This window comes from Nannobrachium achirus, assembly GCF_963921795.1.
Source record: "Nannobrachium achirus genome assembly, chromosome: 15".
In the NCBI taxonomy this organism is placed as follows: domain Eukaryota; kingdom Metazoa; phylum Chordata; class Actinopteri; order Myctophiformes; family Myctophidae; genus Nannobrachium; species Nannobrachium achirus.
Window position 1 is genome coordinate 33,058,289 of NC_137822.1, and position 23,117 is coordinate 33,081,405.

The window sequence follows — 23,117 nt, forward strand, 5'->3', positions numbered from 1 at the left end:
AAGGTATGTGCTTGAAATCTAATCCTAACAGACATAAAAGCTACTTTGAGGTAATCAGGTTTGGATTAATAATCTGATCAACGAAATTGCCAGACGGTTGGCACCGGGGAGACTAATCTCTTCTCTGATAACAACGCTTTACTACAAGTGCAACACATAGTAAAAAGGTCATTCTACTCTGTGACCTGCATGGAAAAGTTAAATAACCTATAAAAGATGGCTGTGTGGCTACCTGGCAAAAGTATCAGTCACAAGACAAGTGGTTACTAATGAAATTTAGCAGCCACAGTCCAAAGTTTGCAGGATTTGTCTGGTAGTCATTTCACCAGCCTGTAGCCAGGCTGCCTGAGGACAAGGCTAATTATAGAGCATCCCCTGTCAGAGCTGAGCCAATACATCAGCATTAAGCAAACAAAGATGAACATCACACCAAACTTACCTCCATTACCAGGTACACTGAGCTGGCGGTCTCCTGAAGGGTTAGAAATTAACACGTCAGTGACAGAAGACAAAGGAAATTAATTTGTATTTTTGTGGATGTGCGTGTGTGTGTGGTGCGCAACAGAGCCAGTATATTAATGTTCATGCCAAAACATGTCAAATTTCCATGGTTCTTCATAATTGCCTATTCACAATAAATATATAAAGGGACATAATATGCTTTGGGCTAATCACAGCAGCAGCAATAATTGGTCAAGTCTAGGGAGGGACAAAGGCAGACCTTCATATTTGGATAAAATGTAAAAAAAATAAAATACTTTATACATCATGTACTGTATAAGTAATTTTGTTAAAAGTGAAGGAATCAGACTGCAGCAATACACTACAACATATTGATGATGCATATCGACAGCAAACAAGCTCCCACAAAATATTCCGCCTAATTATTTTTCGTCACTAATGACAAGAAGCTGCTTATTAGTGCTTTACTGTCGAGCTACCCAAATGATAAATAATGAATGCTATTCACTGGGATTAAAAAACATTCTTGGGTCATGTTGATAAAACAAAAAAAAAGGAACATAACTTTTTGTGGAAACAGGAAAATCACACAATGTGTTCTTTGTGTAAGAAGGGGACCCTACTAAATCAATGACACAGGGCCAAAGTATGCATCATTTGATATGAAAGGCATATGGAACAATATGCTAGATTAGTTCGCCATCTTCATGGCAGATACAGCTTTTAACAAAGTTCTGGTTTACTTCCTTTGCTACTGAGATAAGAAGCCAGGTGGGGGTAAAAATAATGTCGCCAAATGGAAATATGACTTGCCAATAATTTATCATTGATGACATGAACTGTAACAGTCCAGCAAGTTGGTGAGAATCCAATCTATGCCTTAAAATATTTTGTTCACAGACAAATATAACTCAGTATCTATTCCTCCATAAACTACTTAAACCATCGTATACAGTACTTCATTGACGAGGGGGCCCACAGGGTTCTACACTTGGTCCCCTCCTTTTTTTGCTCTTCTTTTCGCTGAAAATAGCCGATATAGAAGTAGATGTATTTTCGCCAAACGTTCACCTAGTATGACATGCCCAGAATGGGGACGCTGGGGTTCATGTGTAGGGCAGTCACGATATGACATTTTACATGACGATTAATTGTCACTCATATAATTGGCGATTAACGATTTAATTGTGTATTTGTCGTTCATAATTACATTTCTGTTTGGCTTTTAGGCTTTGAAGTTGCATAATGGTAGATATGACACATAACCTAAATATACAAATACATTACTGACATATTTGACAACTTACTACTTAAAAAATAACATTGCGACGCGTTGTGAGCTTGTAGATCGGCTATTTCCACTATTTCTGACATTTCACGATTATGACGATTATGACAAAATAATTGCGATAATGTCAAATAATCACGATTAGACGATTATGTAATAATTGTGACAGCCCTATTCATGTGGTTAATAACTGTGTTTTGCTATGTAAACACTCAGGGTATTAAAAAGCCCTCCACTCCCACCACCCCACACATTCTCTGATCTACTCGTCTCTCCCCTCTTTCAAACAACCTGTCTGTAGCGCAAGCCTTTAGAAAAACAAGACTTGGTGCAGCCCCCTTGAAAAAGCCCTCTTATCACATGTTAACAGAGGACCGTGTTCTGGGCATCGGTATTCATCTCATTGTTGTCTTTGAAACAACCAATCAGAGACCGGAGCTCTGTGCTCTAATGCAGCCGAGTCAGCAGTTTGGAGGTTGTTTCTTTGAGACCCGCTTTGCCAAGGATGGGCACCAACTAACCAACCAATCAAACAAGCCATTTTCGACCAGGACCAGCCATCTGGTTTCCATTGGCAGCGTTTCCTCCGCCACATTCTTACTGCAACAGCAGCGGTGCAACACCACAGTCTGAAAATCATACCATACTGAAAACTACAGCTAGTTAAAACAACAACCTGGCTAAAATGTGCTCTAAAAGAACTCCAGTAATCATAATAATATTGTCTGTATTTGGAAAACCCGCAAAGCAATCCATTTGAAACCAAGAAACCCAGAGGACCACTGTCAACATGAAATGATTGAGGATTGTTTTTGTTGGGATTGTCGTTGTTGGACAGATATTTCCAACCTCAAAGGGTAGACTGACCACCCTCACATCAGTCAGGACAGTAGATAGTATACACACCCAGTTTTATGATATTCTTCTCCTACTTGCCCATGAACTTGTTTTGGTAGGCCTTATGTTTTCTCTTGAAGCTGTCTTATGCTTTGGTGAAGAAGTGTTGCGTTATGTGACGTGTCGTGCAAGAAAAATAACATATTTTCACATGACATTTTATGTCCACAGAGCTATTTGGCATGTGCGGGTGTCTTTACCGCATACCGCATTTCCCCCGTCTTTTACACAATTACATTTATTAATTTCAAGCTATTTTGTTTATTGCCTGGCCATGTATAATCTGGTCAATCTATTGTGTGTGTTGCTTGTCAGATTAAGTTTAATCTACTGTTGACAATGAACACATAATGTAGGTCTGTCTGGATAGAGGATACTCACTACCTGCTTTCTATTCTCAAGTATTGTGGAGTGGCTTGGTGGCTGGTTGGTAACGACCCTGCTTAGCAACAGGGCAGCATTAACAATGTTGTGCCTGTAATCTAACATCAGAGAGGTAATAATGCATAGTTGTGCAAAGTGAGATAATGTTTGAAAATAGCAGTTCTACAAGCTCAGCTTGGATATTTTCAAATATATCAAATAAAGTATAAAATAGGGCTAAAGTGGTTAATGTATGTCTTATAATAATATTGTAATTTATATCTGCAAAGTAACTAGTAACTACCGTAAATTGTAGTGGAGTAAAAGTACATACAGTACTTAATAGTTACTTTACAGCACTTCAACCAACCAAGTCCTTTGTTGCTGCCAGTGTTGCTTATCCGCTTGTCCGCTTATATAAGCGACTTTGTGTTTTTTTTTTTTGGGCTTGTTTCTAAACTGTAGTAGCTTATTTGTGCTTGTTTCCTAAATGTTGCTTAAACCAGTAGATCTCAAACATGAAAGACCAGGGACCCCCATACAAGATTTGTGTTGTTAAAATGTTTCCAAAATATTACACATTTGACTTTCACCATTTTCAAATAGCCGATGCATATAGGTTTTAAGTGCTCATGTGGCCTATGGTCGCTTCTTTTGGGCTTGTTTTCATAGACCTGGTTGCTTATTTCTCTCGCAGAACCTGGCAACACTGGTTGCTGCCCTACATGCCAGCCAGCATAATAATATAAGTAAACAAGTGCAGACAAAAGTTATAAAACGAGCAAATGTGGCCAGCTAACAGCTACATTGCTACCGTTAAAGTGTTGCTCAAGCCACACTGCATACATTTAAAGGATAACACAGATAACTGGTTAAGAGCAAGAATGAGCATTTCTTCCTTTTTACATAACATGGTCAAACAAAAACATATGATTGACGAACACTTCAGTGCGTCATTGGGGCACTAAACACAACACAAGTCAACTCAACTTTTTTGTAGCATGTCAGTTTGAAGATTCCTGTCGCTGGCTTCCATTGAAAATGGACTTGTAACCTGTTGCTTTATCGACGCTATTTTGAACGCATCGGCGTGTAAAAATAGACCTGTCCATTTTGTTGGGCATTTTTTACACATGCAAGAGTTAACTCACAAGGATTTTACTGTGGCGCTCTCAGAGTAACTGTTTTGACAGGGCTGCTGTCACAGAGTCATCTATTCCCATCACCCCTGTGACGTATCCACAGGCTACATCCGATTAGCTATAGAATAGGATCCCGAAACAAAAGTTTGGGGAAAATGGCACTGCAGTTGCTAGTTTCAAGTGTGGTCCTCTTTTTCTAAAAGTTTATTTAATTTTTTAAGCATAAACTGTGCTCTCGGCAACAAAAATAAGCTATTAGCTCTTATACTTAACTCTTTCTCAGTTCACTTTCATTGTAGGAGGAGGCGTTAGCATAGCATCTGTCCGTGATGAACGGTGCCATCCTAGAAGGACGGGGGGCGCGCTGATGCTTATAATCATAATACAATAATAGAAATTTCCGGCTAGTCCACAGACAAGCCATTCTGGCCAGGCTGGGAAAGTGTTAATTTATACTTAGTTGCATGCCAGTGTGGTGCTCCAAAAATAGTAAATCTACATCCTTGCAGATCTGCTATTTTCAGAGCGCAACACCAGCGTGCAGCCACGCATAAATCAGGCTTTAGCGTTGCCATGAATATGCAACAGCATGCGTTTTCCACTAAAAATAACAAAATAAGCCAGTGTAACATAGATCGAGATTTTGTGATCAATGGACTAAAGCAGGGGTCTTCAAAGTTATTCAGGCCAAGGACCCCGTAGCTGAGAGAGATAAAAAGCACTGAAAGCAGGGACCCCCACTACATATTGTATAAAATTGTGTTGCAGATTAAACTTTTTCATAGATGCCTTCATAGACTTGGTTGACAGCACCATCATCAGTGTTGTGTAAAATGTATGTTTTATTGTTTGTTCACACCATCTTTTCTATAAAAATATTTTTTTCATGATAATGTGTATTTTCAGACCACAGTCCACATTTAGGCCTAGAATTATTGAATGTTTTAACCAGTGATTTCACTGGTTAAAACATTCAATAATTCTAGGATATACAAGCAGATATACAAGCTCGCAGCGCGGCACCGAGTGCCGCACTGCGAGCGCCGCACTGCGAGCTTGTAGATCTGCTATTTTTGGAAAAAAGTCGTGAAAATGTGCGCAAAATCTTTGAAGGATTCAAAAGACACTTATAGAATCGGGTCAAAATTCGAATTTTCACGATTTTTCAAAAATAGCAGATTACAAGCTCGCAGCGCGGCACTCGGTGCCACGCTGTGAGCTTGTATATCTGCTATTTCTCAATAGTTAAAGCATAAAATAATGATACACAATAATGTGTACCCGTTCTAGATGGGTTAAATCCTCAATACTTCTTCGTGAACTTGACCTTTGGCTCTGTACTTGGTCTGTTCGTTTCCCTCCACACCAAATCTCTTCACTAAAAATGGCTAAGCTAAAAGTTCACAACTTGTTGCAATGTTCTCCCAAGAATAGGGAAGCTAGGGTTTAAGTGGTTAATATAGTAATCTATCACAAACATTTGCCAGACCCCCGGTAGTAAGGGACCCCTGTTGAAGACCTATGGCCAAAGGTTGCCCCACTGCTGTGCTGTGTGTGCCTGGTTAAAGGTTCTGCTACATCCATGTGCTATACAGCTGGTAACATTGTAGGCAGTGTTTGTATTTCAAGGTTCCTCGTCAATGTGGATTAAGAACAAATTAAAAGATAAAAGATAGAATGATAATAACATAAAGTATTAATTATTAATACTTTTAGGAATAGAAAATATAAATATATGATAATAACACTTATGGAGCTGTTGGTGGAGATGTTGTTTTAAGCAGGTTACATTTGATGTCAGACTTCTTTCATTTATATATCTGAACTTCATGCTAGTAGCCAAGAAATCAGGTCTGCAGCAAATTACATGAATTATGTTAGCTCCCCAGTGCTAGGCCTTTAAGTGTGCACATAAAATAATGTGAACCAGTGAGTTACAGTAATTGTAGTGACAAACTGACAATCATTTTTTTGGTCCCCATTTATTTACTACCGCTTGGCAGGTCTCATTGCGGAAATTAGAACTGCAGACTCATTCTCGAGCTTCCGCTGCGGTCTGAAGACTCACCTCTTGGTCTACTCAAAATTGTCTTAGATTACTATTTCTATGCATTTGATGTATTCATGTTGTTGTACAGTATGTATGGTATTACCTTGCTTATTGTAAGTTGCTCTGGATTAAGAACATCTGCTAAATGCCTAAATTGTAATTGTAAGTGAAATGTAATGGGCAAATGACCCAGACCCTCACCGTCATGACTTTTAGAACAGACAAATCACCCTCACTACTGGGCTAGTGGGCTTAGTAGTCAGTGCAGTAAAACATCCATGGGTGGGACTTCACATTTAAGATGAAAATACGACAGCCTGAGTGAACACAGGAAGGAGACGGGAGGGGGACGTCAGGTGGACACTGCTTATGTTGATGTAATGCTGCTAGCTTGAAGCCTTAAAGAAACCAATGTCTACATCTGCCTTTCAGTTACACATATAGACTCAGCTTATGGGAAGAGAGGAAGGAATACAACAACAGCGAAGGTGGTCTTTTGCAGGCAGCGACACACAATTACAATTATGAAATCATGCATTCTGTAAATGCAATCGAGTCTTATGCCTGCTGAGTCTGACTAGTCTCATCTAATAGCTTAGGGCTTTGCAATACTGTGAGCCCGCAGTATACACACTTATAATAATCATATGTCAAGTGATAAAATGTTCTGTTTATACCAAAGCAACACTTAATGGGACAGATATCTGACTGGGACATATTTTGGACAAAGGGCAATCAAATATGCCCTAAACAAAAGTACCCTTTTGCTTCTCACCTGGCTCGAACAAATACATCTAGAGCAGTGGTGGTTAAAACAGGTGCCAAGCTGTCTACTAATCTTAGGCCATAAAAGCAGCAGAAGCACCTGGTGCTTTAAGGTGCGTATTTGCACAGGGGCACGGGATACTTCTGTCTAAACTACCTGGCAGGTGTTCCACGATGAACCTCAAAGTCTGGTTACTAAGCTACAGGATGGAACGGCACACTGGCTGCAGATCCTTATCACCTCACAACACTTGGCCTTTCACATGTGACTCAGAGCCAGGACAATGATACTGGTTTATAGTCTTAACCCATTTAGGCTAAGGATTATTGACTGCTTTAACTTTAGAAAAATAGCAGATAGACAAGCTGCGAACTTGCAGATCTCCTTTTTTTTCTTTTTGCAAGTCTGTGAAAAAAAAAAGAAGCAAAAAAAATAAAAATAAACTCAAATATTTGCTTCTGGGTGGTCCCTGGAACAACATATTTTGAGATGGGGGTCCGTGGCCAAATACCTGTAATTTTGGGGGTCCTTGACATGAAAAAGTTTGAGAACAGCATGATTTAGAAGAAGGATTTAGAAGTCGGGTCAAAGATCGGGTCAAAGATATTCAAAGACTTGCACACATTTTCAGGATTTTTCAAAAATAGCAGATCTACAAGCTCGCAGCGCGGCACTCGGTGCCGCGCTGTGAGCTTGTATATCTGCTATTTTTCTAAAGTTAAAGCATAAAATAATGGTTAAAGTGGTTAAAATCTAACGCGACTCAGGCACGTTCCAGGTATTTGAGAGTTAATATCCATGCATATGCGCGCACGCACCCATTTTATTTTACCCTCGGGGGTGTCACATTTAAGCATCCAGCTCCAACCATAGGTGGTCTCATTTTCTAAGAATATAATTGACAGTAACACTGGCATTACGCTGCTGATGGGGTGATGTTGCACTCATAAAAACATAATGAAATCATGTCCTAATCTTTCTCCTTCACATGTCTTCTGCTCACTACATCAACATCTGTATAGGCATCATTTACCTGGAAGTCCATTGGGGCTAAGCCAAGTTGCTCCATCAGCTCAGGTTTTAAAGGTAAAACTTTCAATATACAGTAACTTGAATTCTTTGAAATCCATTGATTCTATTGTAAGGAAGATGTGAAAATCTGACATAACAACACTTGCCAGTGCAAATCTATGTGCGGAGAGCTCGGTCCCACAGGAAAATCTCCAACACTGTACGTAAGAGGGTGTGTTTTGACATGTTTTATAGGGATGGGCCGAAAGCAAAATTCTTGGCCGAAACCGAATACCGAATACTGGAAACATTCCACCGAATACCGAATACCGAATAGCCGAATAATACATGTATATAATTTATTTTGTATAATAAATGTTTGTACCATTGCTGTACCTTTGTTGTAAAGCTACCTGATTATGGCAAACCCTAACTTAAATAATAATCACCATATGGTTCCATAAAACATTTATTTCTCACTTTTGAATGCACACATAACAAAATAAAATATTTTCTCTTTGCAATGTTAGCATAAAACAAAGTCAAAATAGTGCAACTATTTCTGTAGTATCCTACAGAGATAAAAGTGCATCAGAACAAGGTGCTTAAAACTGCAGAATGATCTAGGCCTACAACAAAATATTATTGTAAACACAAGGGCTGTAACAGCCAGGCCTTCAACAACAAATGCACATACTGTATGTTGCAAAATGATCTAGGGCCCAGGGGTCCTCAAATACAAATCTTGAAGGTCCAGAAATATTTTTTTGAAACAGGTCCAGGTCCGAAAAAAAGGCGAAGGCGAAATAAGGCGGATACATTTATACAGTATGTACTGTATGTATGTATGTTTATTATAATCATTAGAATTGTTTATTTTAATTATTATTATTATTATTTGGAACTTTGGAAATCTCAGTTGGAACTGTTACCCCTGCTACCTGATGCTGGATAAGCGGTTGAAGATGGATGGATGGATGAATGGATAATTATTTATGCATGTAGAGTAGGCTACATTATTTACATTTATTGTGTAGCAATAAAACACTGGCTTATAGTTTAATTATTGGAAACTAAAGAGCATAAATGCAATATTAGGCTTGTCGTTCAGAATGGAAAATAAAGTGGAACTTAGCGTGAGGGGGAGGGAGAGGATTACTTGACATTCAGTTAGTTGACACACGTACTGCACAAGCCAGACTGACTGTGCTGATTGACTATGTCAAATGACCAGTCAAATCAGGGTCAACGAGTCATAGTTATTAACCTAACACAGCCTAGGATAGCTGGCAATAATATGCGACGACACATCACATTGTTAAAGACGCATGATCACGCATCGCGAGTTTCGCGACCATTTCTCGTCTAATGCAAGCAGTTGGAGCCTTACATTGTGGATATTAATGTGTTGCTGTTGTCCTCTCCAATTGAACAGCCAAAGGTAGAAGATCTCTAAGTTATTAATCCAGTGGGAGCAATGGTTTCCAAGAGGTTTTAGCAACTTTTTTAAGGCAGCGAGCGGCATGAGTGTGTGGAGAGGAGAGGAGAGGGGAGGGGAGGGGAGGGGGGGAGCAGCATGGAGAGCAGACTGCGTCGGAGACTCGGAGGGAAGGAAAACCTTTGATCTACAAGCCCACAGCACGTTGCACCCGCGACGCTTTGTGGGCTTGCAAATTGGCGTAGGGGTGTGTCTTGTGAGCCTGTGTATGTGTTTGAGCGAATGAGCACAATCAGCACATACACACCCACGCACACACAAACACACATCACACACAGTCAGTCCGATCGTCAGATACAACTGTGCGGAGATTTCTCAGAAATGTGCCGCGGTCCGGACATGGACTGCGGTCCGCCTATTGAGGACCCCTGACCCTGTCCTTCACACTATTCGGTGCTCAACTATTCGGTTTTAAAAGCTATCCAGCCGAAAACCGAAAATGCATTTTTAGCCATTTTCGGCCGAAAATTTTCGGTGCCGAATATTCGGTCTCATCCCTAATGTTTTATGTAGGCTGGTGCTAATTATCCAGTGTCAAGAAAGATAATGAACTTAATTTGTAAGAAAGCACTTTACACATGGAATGCACTGGGAAGGACTGCGTCACATTTTCACACCCTCCTTGCAAATTGAATGATGGGCTGATGTTAAATATAGGCAAAGTCATCAATTATGAATGAACAAATCTAGCAGGTGCCAACTCTTCTGGGCAAAATGTGTACAGTTTCCACTGGGCTACCATAAGATAAATGGCACCGCCTGATGCCAGGCTGTCCTGCCACACAGGATTACTTTTTTGATGTCTTGCATGCGAGACCATTTCCATAAAGGCCTATGTTCTTACTGTTGCACTTTATGTATCTACATCATTCTGCTCCTATTTTAACCGCATGTATACGTATACCTGTTACTATACAGTATGCTGCTTTTTATAACTATTTATATATTTATAACTGCCTCATCATGAATATATGGAATACCTGCTTGTATATCTGCAGTATATATATTTTTCACTCTACTCCTATCATGAATATTTCAATATCAGACGTGTTTTTATCCCCTTTTTCTTTCTGTCTGTACTCTTACCTTAAATGACACATTATGGTCATGTACGAAAAATACATTCACCCACCTGGGCAGCGATGTGACAATAAAGCTGATTCTGAGCTATGTGACTAAAAAGTGTGTGTGTGTGGGGGGTGGGGGTGCAAGATGTGAGTTTCTTGGCAAGCTAATGCATATTAGTACAAATATTATCACTTCTAGCCACTGCATAGCCTCATTCCTCAGATATTGTAAAATCAAACAGGCCAAGAATAAGGCATAACTGCACATGAAATGTCAAAGAGGCTCCTCCGTTCCAGAGAGCACAAACTCAGATTTATCCAGTGCTGCCTTTCACTTCTTTCTATAAATGCTACATGACAGAAGGAACAATTCAGTCCAAAAACAAATACGCCTAAACCTCTGTCTAGCCTCATGAAAAGTCCACATCAGCACGTATAGAGGGGTACAATCCACCAAATGCAACATGGGCCAGAAGTGGGTCAAGCAGAACATCCTCATCCATCAACTAGGGCTGTCACAATTATTACATAATCGTCTAATCGCAATTATTTGAGGTAATCGCGATTATTTTGCATAATCATCATAATCGTTTCCATGTTGAGAAATGTTAATATAGTTTCAAACACTTTTAAAAAGTAGTGGAAATAGCAGATCTACAAGCTCACAACGCGTCGCATCGCGACGCGTTGTGAGCTTGTAGATCGGCTATTTCAACTATCAATGTTATTTTTTAAGTATAAAGTTGTAAAATATGCCTGTCATTTCTTTGTATATTTAGTTATGTGTCATATCTGCCATGTGCAACTTCAAAGCCTACAAGCCAAACAAAAATGTAATTGTCAACGAAAAAACACAATTAAATCGTTAATCGCAATTATTTGAGCGACAATTAATCGTCATGTAAAATGTCATATCGTGACAGCCCTAACGTCAACCCATCTGCTCAGCTCTGGAGACAGCGATTGAAAGACAAAACTGGGACACAACCAGTGTGGAACAGACGATCTAAATAAACAGAAGCTTTTAGAGTCACTGACTGTCACTGAAACACATCCAGAAAGTGTCTGAGTGGTATTAACATACCTGGAAGTCTAGTAGTGCCACAATGTTCTCATGTTTTAGCTCCTGGGAAGAAAAACAAAAGACAAAGTCCGTTCAAATGTAGTTAGATATTATGTACATAATTAAAAGCATAGAGATCATGAGTGCTCATATTTCATTGTACCCCCTACTAATTACTGTATGTGATGTCCATTACTAGGAATTACATGATACGGTGGCAATGAAACAGAAAATGAAGATGTCACCAATGGACCCTTTTCACAGACATGACCTAACAGGGTAAACACAACTGCAGTAATAGTGTACACGTTTCATTTTTAGATTAACCAGTTATCTCAAGGCAAGCATTCACAATACTCTTGACTATTGTCGGTGCTTGCTAGTTCTTTGGTATAACGAGGCCGACCTCTTCCAAGTGCGACCAGAGACAAGGGTGGTGCTACACGACACCGAGTTGGATATTTGATGATGATACACGAAAGAAGAAGGTATATTACTAAATCAAATACTCGTCATCAATTTAATTATAGCTGCAGCTGTATTTATCCTGACATGTCTGTGAAAAGAGTCCTTTGCTGGTCATGGAAATGTTAACGCTCTTTTAATCTAACAATAAACGTACTATAATGCTAGTATTAAGATGCATGTAGCCTTATTAACAAATATAATAAGGTTTAGGCATCTTATATGGACAATAATGTTCCTTATTAACCGTTAATGAATACTTATTATGGTCTTATAATGTAACAAATGTGTTTACAATGCTCTCTGCACTTATATAGCCTTATTAACAAATAATAAGGCCTTCATAGACCTTTATCATCATTCTAACGTGTCTCACCAACAACATTGTAGGTTATTGTAGGCATTTTTCCTCGGCTGACTTAATTCATGGCTTTGTCATGACACGTTTGGACGACACATTCCCAGACGGACTCCACATTTGTGCGGTGACATTATATACATACCTTGAGTATTTTGATCTCTTTCCCCAGCAGGGTCTGAGACTTGGACAAGTTCTTCTTGTTGATGCATTTGACTGCAACTTCCCAGTCTGTCTTCTGGAGGCAGACAAAAGGTGATACATAGTTTGATGTGTGTAAAAGCCACAGTGTTCATACTTCATATTTAAATATAATGTGCTTGACAACATAGCCTACTTGAGAAATAAGAGATCAGGTGGTGTGTATTGATATAGGCCTAGTGTTCACTGTTCATCCACCTGTCAATAGTGTATGTCAACACTGAACTAGGTCCTTGCGGTCAACATCCTTGAGGAGTTGGCAGGCTATTGCTGCACAGACTGCACAGTGTATTGTGAACTTACAAGTGAAAGTCAAATTGCCTGGCTTTTAAATAATGTGCATGGGGATTATAGTGGCCAAAGCTTATATTTTTTGTCAAACTACAATGTTAGTTTATTATTATTATTATTATAGCTGCAGTAGCTACAATGTTAAATGTTTAATATGGTCACGATCTGGACATGGATTAATCACAATGTTAAATACCATCATGAAAATAAAAACATTACAGAAATACGGATGGACATCCTGTGCAGCAGGAGTATTTTGTTTATCTTGCATACGACTGTCTGCTACCGCAGGGCCTCTTAAGGTCGCACGAACAGATGTCAGCTGTATGGTTCAATAATAACGGGGGTCCCAAGCGTAAAAGAAACTAAACAAAACAACCATAACCCAATAATAACAACACAATAACAAACATTTAAAATCGCTCGTGAAAATGTGAATAGCCTACATTGACAGGTTGCCATTTTCTCAACGCAATAACAAAAAGAAAACAGGAGAATCGTCAACCCTCACCTCTTTTTGTCTGCCTTTGAAAACGACTGCAAATGCGCCATGTCCTATCAAGTCCTTCCGACTGAACTCGAATTTCCCCACGGTCTCCATTCTCCTCCCGCAGACCACCGTGCTTTATGGCCTCTTCTAGTTGGAATGGATGCGACGACAACAAGCCAACTGCAGGTCGCCCTTGTTGTTGTTGTTGTTGTTATTATCGCTAATGGATGCTCCTCCGTCCTCCTCTGGGCAGCAGCAGTGAAGTTCACCCCCGCGTCCGCTCGCCATGGGCCGCCCGACCGACGACAACAAGCCGCTGCGTCCTTCTCTCATGGTTCGCACGCAGAAACACCGAGCAGAGCAGCAGCAAAGGACTCCTAACAACCGTCTCCCATCGTGGAAGCGAAGGGTCTTCTTTCCAACCTACAGCTATCTAATTCTAGCTGGCACTTTGCTTTGATGCGCCACCTTAAAAACACAGCTCGGTGCGTTTTTGTTTATGTACACAAAGATCCTGTACGCGTGAAGACAAAACACACCCAAAGCCAAAGGATCAAGCAGAGAAGTTTGCAATGTTGTCTAATGGTAGATAAAGCGTGGAAACGTCTCTTCTGAAACGTAATAGAAAGCTTGTGCGGTGCAAGCAGCTACGGTACAGACAGACAGCATCGATGATGGTCTCAACAAAGACCTACTACTTCTTGCAGCCTCTTGTACCTGCATTACTGCGCATGCCCACAGCAAATTACAGCTGTTTTTTGAGCGGTGGTCACAACGCTCCTATACGTGGCCGTGTGTGTGGGTCTGTCTGTCTGTCTGTCTGTCTGTCTGTCTGTCTCCGTGTCCGTAGCCTGCAGTTACGTTTTCTGACCACACATGTTAAGGGAGGGGCGCTGTTGCACACACACACACACACACACACACACACACACACACACACACACACACACACACACACACACACACCACCTCTCAGTTCACACGAGTGTGATTTTTTTACGTCATGCCAACAGTAAAAAGAAAACTAGAATTGACAGAGTCAATATTAAGCTGAGTGAAGTATGTGAGTACTTTTTCCACCACTGGTATTAATTATCAGGCAGGGAATGGAGTTACACACAGCACAGGCAAACCCTAATCCACATTTCAAATCTACAGAAAAGAAAGTTTAAAAACATATGGCAATGAATACGGGATTAAGGCAGAAATCCTGCATATTATAGCGAACAACACTTCATCAATAAACGATAGGCGTTCTGTCCTCGGCTTAAAACTACTATTATACTAAGTTTGTTTGTTTTCTCCCACGCTAAAACCGTTGTTTCGCATCCATCTGAACAGACTGTAAAGCAGCGTTAATGGTAATAAAATAAAAACAGAGACTCACGCTATTCCTTCAATACAGCAGCATCATTAAAACAATCGAGAACGTTGTGACTATCCATTCCAATCCCAAATGATGATACAGTCGGCTGCTCAGCTACACCAAGCGCCGACCTGTCAAAGACCAGGTGTGGAGGGACATTCCCAACCACATTATCCCCGCTCCACCGCCTGCATTGAATAAACCACTACGGAGGGGGGTACCAAAAGCAACTACTGGGGCCCAAAAGAGCAAGAGGGCTTGTTTTCAACTCCTTTGCAGCAGTGAGTGCACCATCCAATAGAAATGAACACGTGATGTGAGCCTATAGCTCCGCGAGGCTGAGGACTTGTGTGTGCATTTTCGAGCGCTTCCTGATGACGTCAATAAGCTAAAAACAAGAAATGACACAGTTCTTTTAGGCGCCGTACAGACATTTGGGTGAAACATCTTCTCCGTATCGTCTGAGAATGGCCACTGGGATCGCCGTACTAATGCATTGTCAATGGAAGGTTGTTTGGTGTTTTGTCGTTGCCGTGTCTCTTGGCCAAAATACAGGCTGTGGTTGAGCAAGAGACACGGCAACGACAAAAAACCAAACAACCTTCCATCGACAATGCATTAGTACGGCGTCCCCAGTGGCCATTCTCAGACGATACGGAGAAGATGTTTCACGCATATGTGTGAGTCCAGCCTTATACCAGCTTGGCCTTGTGGACTAGCCTTTTGTGGAGCAGTTTAGTGGCCTTGTGGAAACCCCTGGGAACTGAATTCCTACTTAATAATATAAATAGTAAGATATAATAATATCTAAAAATATACTATCACACTTGTTCTTCTCATTTTTGAGTGGTGCAAACCGCTCCTAGATTTCACTTAGTACGGATCTCCATGGATAGCCAAAATGTATCAACTGATGTAACGGACAGAACAGCCCATACAAGAAGATATGCAGTGTGTTGTGTTTGCGCCGCTCACTTCGCACAGCTGCGATTAATGATACCATTCTGACTCCATCATTCTTTTTACAATATTTGCTAAAAATTCCACCTGTGTGAAGTGAGCGGTGCAAACACAGCAAACGTGCATATCTCCTTGTATGGGCCGTTCTGTCCGCGACGTCAGTTAATACATTTTGGCGACGTCAGCTACCTTGTGTATGAGCACGGAAATACACAGAAAGTGAAATGTAGGAGCGGTTTGCACCGCTCAAAAAATAATTATTAAATAATATATAGTTTCATATAGAAAATGCATCATAGGCTAAGGCTACATATCTTTTTCCCAATGAGATGGTTTCATATGTTGTACAAATTAAAAACAAAAATACATTAAATTCAATTCAAATAGCTTTATTGTCATGAATGTAACAATTACAATATTGCCAAAGCGTCATGAAACATGAGTTTTGATTAGAAGGCTTGTTTGTAGCATAATGTCAGTAGCCCCATCTATGGGTAGCTAATCGACATAAAAGAGTCACTTTGCAGGTGCCATATGTTGACAACATCACTGTTGTCACTGAATGGTGTTTACTGTGCAGTGCATACAGTAGGCCAGGCTATACAATACACACACACACACACACACACACACACACACACACACACACACACACACACACACACACACACACACACACACACACACACACACAGGGAGATGTCGGACCAGACAAAACCATATATGGGCACTAAAGGGGATATATAGCCCAGTGGTTCCCAAACTTTTTAGCCTGTGACCCAAAAGAGAAACTAGATGTTTGCCCGGGACCCAAACTAGTGAAAACACAGATCCACAAGCATCGCTTCGCACCACATTTTGAGCTTGTAGATCAGCTATTTTCACAACAAAACATGTTTTCTAATTTATGGAATTTCATTCAACATTTTTCTTTTTTGTAATGTTTTTTGAAAATGTTTTGTTTAAAAAAAAAAATCTAGGACCATTTCTTTTGTTAATTATTAAATTAAGGGACCCATAAAAATGTGTCCACGACCCACAAATGGGCCCTGACTCACTGTTTGTGAACCAGTGATATAGCCTATTGATGACATCAGGGATCTCCATACATGGGCATAAAAGGGGCAAGGACTGACAGATACAGAGATCTCCATGGGCATAGGCCTATAACTGTGTATAGCTGCATAGCGGCCAGGATTCCTAGCATAATAATATATATATATTAGGGATGTGAAAATCGACTCGAAAATCGACTCATGCTCACCGCGACTCAAAAAGTATGAGTCGAAAAATCTTTTTTTTTTTCTTTTTTTTTTCTAAAGTTTTTCCCCCAAAAACGTTTTCGCTTGTTCAAAAACGTTTTAAGCGTTAATGTTTTCCAAATGTGAGAGGACCGGTGTGTGTGTCTGTGTCGGAGACGTCTGTGTTGTGCATGCATGCATCGCAGATTCGCATGCATTCTTCTTTACTTTCTGGGGTTGTGTGATTAAAAATGTCATACCTCAATACCTCCAAATAACTAAAGACCTAAATACTGAAGCTATGATTGAATGTGTCTATGGTTTCATACTTGTTATTTTATATTTTTAAGTGTAGCAACGGTAAAAACAGTGCATTATAGACGGGTTTCTGGTCCACGTCACGTTTGATTCGGTACCAAAATTAGCCAATGAAACCAGCGCATATACTCTATGAACCAGCGCTCCCCAAAACAACAGGTTTGGGGATTGGACGGACTGATTACATGATACAGTCACCTGTGCATTTAGTCTCAATGTTTGTAAACAAGAAACCCGTCTATAGGTAACAGTGCTCTTATTTTACATTCCACTGACCAGAAGACTGGCAACATTCAGGTGTTTAGATAGATATCTCATGTTGTTTATAGACGGTTGCATCCCCTCTCAAATGAGCACTTGCCCGGTCGGGCAACCTGAAAGGAAACTTCACCTGCCCTAAAGTTGTATTTACCTGCCGGGGGCAGGTGGGCAAGCCTTAGCAGGCATTGACACTAAGGCTTGCCCACCTGCCCCCGGCAGGTAAATATAACATCAGGGCAGGTGAAGTTGGCTTTCAGGTTGCCCGACAGGGCAGGGCTCATTTGAGAGGGGACATTAATGTCTATAAACACAACACGAGATATCTGTCTAAACACCCGAACGTGGCCAGTGCGCTGTGTCTTCTGGTCTGTGGAATGTAAAATAAGAGCACTATTTACCTATAATCGTATAATGTGCTGTTTTTACTGTTGCTACATTTAAAAATATAAAATAACAAGTGTGAAACCATAGACATATTCAATCATAGCTAAAGTATTTGGTATTTGGATTTGGAGGTATTGAGGTATGACATTTTATCGCACAGCCCCAGAAAGTAAAGAAATAAGTGTTAAATTGAGCGGTAATTAAGGGTTGCCTGTATACAGTATATTTTCTTTATTTATTCTGAACCAATTAATGTTCTAAGTCAGAGATTTTTTTGCAGCAGTGAACCTGCTTTTTGTTAACCTTTGCACAACAGAAAAACCTTTAACCTATACAGAAAAGTGAAGCTTTTGGTCACGCTTTGACATCACAATAATATAAATGGAAAGACGAATTAATTTCCCAGTGGATTCACCTTGACTCGCGTCAGTGCAACCACACTTTTGCAATTTCCCAGAATTACACCTTTCTAGTTTGTACAATTATAGTTAAAAATATATTATAAAGCCTACAAAACCACCCTAATACTGTAGGTTGCTTCTGAAGGAGGTTTGTGAGAGAAATGGGTTGTCTTTTGGGGCCCCATGCAATGGAAATTGTCTCCCCCTAGTGTTAGTAAAGGCAACCTTGATTGTGAACAGTTATGAGAATTCACCCCATAAGCATATTTTACATTGTTTGTGTTCTTTCATTGTGTCTCTTTATTTCTGAGTGGTGCTCCTGTAACAGGAGCACCGGTCAGAGCCCAATGGGAAAACGCATTCTAAAAATGTTAATGTTTAAGTAAATTGAAGCGCGGCATTCAATGTCTTGCCTACATCCTGGCACAAACAGCTCAAAGTTTGTTGTCCATCCGAAAACCCAGGGGAAAACATGTTAAAAAATCAAACATCGGTTCGAAGTGAAGCGGTGAATTTCTATTCTATGTGTTCTAGAGCTATGAAATCTGTGTTCTAGATCTATACATTCTGTGTTCTAGATCTATACTTTCTATGTGCTTGACCAATCCTCAATTCTGCATGCAAGGGACATGTACGGGACGGACAAAGCCTGTTCATTCTGGACTGGAATGACCATATATGGAGTGGACATGTACGGGACACACAAAGCCACTCCTTGGAAGCGGCTTTCACCGCTTACAAAATGTCTGCCATGCTGTATGTTTATACAAAATCAATAAACAAGTTTGTTTTACGTCAGGGTCCCATTGGCCCATTGGCCAAGCTTTGCAGGACGCGTTGTGATTGGCTATAGTGAGACGCTTGATGAAATTAACTATTTATAAATAGCACCCTAACTTCAAACTAGGTGTGGAAAAGTATCTGGCCTCTGTATCGTGGCCTACATCTGACACACATCTGACACAAATGGCTCAAAGTTCGTTGTCATATCACGTATGCCTCATCCCAAAATAGCCAAATTGTGCAGGAAGCTTAATGACATTAACTCATATATACATCAGGCCTAGATATGGCCTACATACTTTCACAAACAGTTTGTTGTCCGGTCGAAAACCAGTGGAAAAAACATGTTCACAAAAAGTCAGGGGGGCTCAAAGTTTCTTGTTCGCTGTTGACCTTTGCAGAACGCGTTGTGATTGGTTAGTGGGGCACTTGATGAAAAAGCACCCCTCACTTCACAAAACGTCCAATCCTGAAAAATGTCCGGGCTAGATCTAGGCTCTGAAACCTGTTTCTGGCCTACATTCTGAAACAAATAGTTCAATGTTTGTCCAATCACGATTGAGGATAGTAATTTCACCACAACATGAATAGCACCACTCACTTCACACTAGGTGTGATTTTTTTGTTTATTTCTGTTATAGAAAATAAGGGAGCACTGTATGAGTATTTGATTTCAAAAGGTACACCTTAACCTGTTATTCTGTGCATTTAATTATTTCTCCACTTCTGAACAGGAGCAGATTAATCTTATTTTAGTTCTTGAGTGCATCTCAATCCACGTTCATACGGCTATTATATGACGTGTGACACACAAACAAGTCTTTTTGTTGTTTAATCATTAACAACCTCCAACTTGGGGCATCCGGTGGCCTACTGGTCAAGGCGCATACCACATGGGCACCGTCACATAGGCAATGGCATGGTTGCCGCGGCGTCGCTGGTTTGATTCCCGATCCGGACGACCTTTGCCGCGTGTTACCCCCCATCTCTCTCTCTCCCTGTTTCCTGTCAACTGTATACTATCAATTAAGGCATAAAGGCCAACAAAAAAAACTCCAGCCTGGCACATGTTACAACGTAAATATGTGCAGTGTTTTCAACTGGCCATGACCTTAGGCCACATGTATTACACAGGCAGGCCCATCGGGAAACGTCCCAAATTTCCCAATGATGGCCTATATGGATGGGTTTAGTCCTCTGCTTGGGCTACCATCTCCTCTGTGTCATAACTTACGTCCACCTCAGCTTTCTCTTTCTCCTCAGCTTTCTCTTTCTCTAGACTCTCCAGCTGCCGAGCCAATTCTATCTCATCCGCATCAGCATTATCTTTCTCTAGACCCTCCAGCTGCCGAGCCAGTTCTATCTCATCCGTCTCGGTCACCACTTTGGGCTCCATCTGGATGTTGAAGATGCCCTTCTTCTCCTCTATCTTCTCCTTGATAGCAGCCATGGCCTGGTTGATGACAGACAGTCCCGCTGTGTGCTCCTGTGTGGTCGTAGTCATCATGAATCGTGGATGAGCGATCAGGTTTATACTAATAGGCATGTCTTTCGTCGAGTAGGCCTGGCCTGCCCGCAGAGCATCTTTGATGGCTTCGATCCCCTCGTACCCGTAGCACTGCACGTCAATGTCTGCTCTGATTTTGACAGCCTGCAGATTGAGTCGGCGGTTGATGTTGTTGATCAACTCACTCCTCTCTCTTTCCGTCAGGTCCAGGCCGTCGAGGATTGAAGGATCTGAATCAGCCTGTTTGAAGGCATCAAACGCGCCATATCCGGGCTTCTTGTATCTCTCGTCGAAGACCCAAGCGGTGCGTTGAAACAAACTCTCCAGCTGTGCATCCTTGGTGTACTCAAGCTTCTCGGCCACATGTCGAAGTATGCCGTACACAGTTTTGGATTTGGTGAATTTGTCTGCGCACCTTGCGGATTCCTCTTCCTTAACTCTTCTTTTTGATAAATCAATGTACCCTTTCTCGTTGTCTACACTGATGACCTCTACACAATCATTGCGACCTATGCGGATGAGCTTGTTGATGGAGCGGATACGCCGACTGGACAGCTCACTGAGTAAGATCATGCCCTCGATGTTGTTGTACTCCAAAAGGCTGACATAGGCCCCCATGTCGTCAATGGACCTCACGTTCACCATCACAACATCACCCTTTGCTGGGAACCGGTGCTGGTAAAATCGACAATTGAGTCCTGGCATCTCTGTGATGTATACGGTTTCTCTCTTTGACCTGTTTTATCTTTCTTTGGTTGACATTAGAGGTGTAAAGGAATCTTCACCTATATATGCGCTCTGGTTTGATCTTGTTTTTGGTGAGGTCACCAAATTGGATACGTCACCCTGTGTTTTTTTTCAAGGGTTTTCCTATTGAATGACGTAAGCAATGACATAGGCAGCCATGTCATCAATGGACCTCACGTTCACCATCACAACGTCACTGGTTGCTGGGTGTTTGTTCTAAAGGCTGCCACTGATTCCCAGCAGAGCCAGATGGAGCCACAGTTCTACCGGGCCCCCCCAGAGGTCCGTGGGATGACCACTTTAGACAAAGAGGCTTTCGCCAAGACAGTTATAGTCCCAGCCCTGCGTGTTCCCAAAGGAGTGATAAACAAAGTTCTGAAAAGTCTGAAAAGGTGCGCAATCCTGCGTTCAGGGGTCCCCAGAGTTGTTAAGGAGGAAGGCAGTGAGACGGATGACTTCCGCTTACTGCTGTTGGATCCCAGCACCGTGTCTTCAGCAAGTTCCTTCAGTGAGGATGAAGCGGAGGCCATGCGCTCGTTTGATGTTCCCCCCGAGCTCCAGTACTATGCGCTGCCTCTGACCTATGATAACCTGAAGAGTGAGGAGGTATTGCAAGCCGTGCTTCCTGAGGGCCAAGACGTCACCACAGCTTTCAGTCGAGTTGGACACATCGCACACATGAACCTGAGAGACCATCAGCTGCCTTACGGAAACCTCACAGGCCAAGTCATAATGGACAAAAACCCAGGGGTGACCTGTGTGGTCAATAAGACGAACATCATCGACTCGATTTACCGCAACTTCAAGATGGAAGTGCTAGCTGGAGAGGAGAATATGGTGGCTAAAGTGAAAGAAAATGGGGTGACCTACGAGTTTGATTATTCTCGTGTGTACTGGAACCCCAGGCTAAGCACGGAGCACGAGCGTGTGGTGAACCTCCTCGAGCACGGAGACACCGTACTGGATGTGTTTGCAGGTGTGGGACCATTTGCCATCCCTGCTGCCCGCTGTGGTGCCATTGTACTTGCCAATGACCTCAACCCAGAGTCTTACCACTGGCTACAGCACAACAGCAAGCTGAACAAAGTGGACAGCAAGGTCAGGACTTTCAACCTGGATGGCAGGGCCTTCATTCAGGGACCTATGAAGCAGGAGCTTCCCGCCCTGCTGAAGGGAACAGCTAGCATTCACGTGGTTATGAACCTGCCCGCCTTGGCTCTGGAGTTTCTGGATGCGTTCAGAGGCCTCCTGAGCCAGGACATTTCCTGTGAGAACAACCTGCCCATAGTGCACTGTTACGGGTTCTCTAAAGACGACAACCCTAGGAAGGACGTAGTGGAGAGGGCTTCCTCTTGCCTTGGGTTCTCCCTGGAGGATCGATGCTCTGTGCATTTGGTGCGAAATGTATCTCCAAATAAGGAGATGATGTGTGTGAGCTTCACCCTTCCCAAAGAGGTGCTCTTCAGAAGTGACAGTGAAAAATCAGAAGATTCAGCTGGAACTCAGTCTGCATCATGGAGAAGGACAAGTTCCGTGCCCAATACACCCGCATCCTGTTGTGTATAGAAGTGCCAGGCTGGAAGCTGGGCTTAGACCATGGCTAAACATGGTGTCATACATCATAAATCTGTCGTAGAATTGACAAACAGCCTGTTACAGTCTGAACTCTTCCAAACACCTGGACCTTCTACTGTGTATGCACAGATCTCAATGTATGGATAGCCAAAATGTAGCCAA

General features: G+C 41.6%; 3 protein-coding genes across 6 annotated transcripts in view; 1 reads left to right on the plus strand and 2 right to left on the minus strand.

The window, feature by feature from the left end:
• ulk1b (unc-51 like autophagy activating kinase 1) overlaps window positions 1–14,065 on the minus strand; it is a 43,198-nt gene extending 29,133 nt beyond the window's left edge. For 3 of the 4 annotated variants that reach the window (XM_080743325.1, XM_080743323.1, XM_080743324.1), the window contains exons 1-4: window positions 13,434–14,064; window positions 12,576–12,668; window positions 11,629–11,670; window positions 440–472 (exon numbers count right to left, since the gene is read on the minus strand). In XM_080743325.1, coding sequence (XP_080599451.1) covers window positions 440–472; window positions 11,629–11,670; window positions 12,576–12,668; window positions 13,434–13,523 — 258 coding nt within the window. In that variant the 5' untranslated portion in view covers window positions 13,524–14,064. Of the gene's footprint in view, window positions 1–439; window positions 473–11,628; window positions 11,671–12,575; window positions 12,669–13,433 lie in introns of all 4 variants that reach the window. The other variant, XM_080743322.1, reaches the window with a different exon arrangement.
• A 6,250-nt stretch (window positions 14,066–20,315) lies between these two features.
• Window positions 20,316–21,338, minus strand: LOC308299776 (eukaryotic translation initiation factor 2 subunit 1-like; the record flags this gene model as incomplete). The annotated part of the gene is made up of 1 exon (XM_080743564.1): window positions 20,316–21,338. One exon carries the CDS (start codon window positions 21,336–21,338, stop codon window positions 20,316–20,318), a length of 1,023 nt encoding a protein of 340 aa, XP_080599690.1.
• A 291-nt stretch (window positions 21,339–21,629) lies between these two features.
• On the plus strand, window positions 21,630–22,946 carry LOC308299777 (tRNA (guanine(37)-N(1))-methyltransferase-like; the record flags this gene model as incomplete). The annotated part of the gene is made up of 1 exon (XM_080743565.1): window positions 21,630–22,946. The coding sequence occupies one exon, from the start codon at window positions 21,630–21,632 to the stop codon at window positions 22,944–22,946; it is 1,317 nt and encodes a 438-aa protein (XP_080599691.1).
• Window positions 22,947–23,117: the final 171 nt, after the last annotated feature.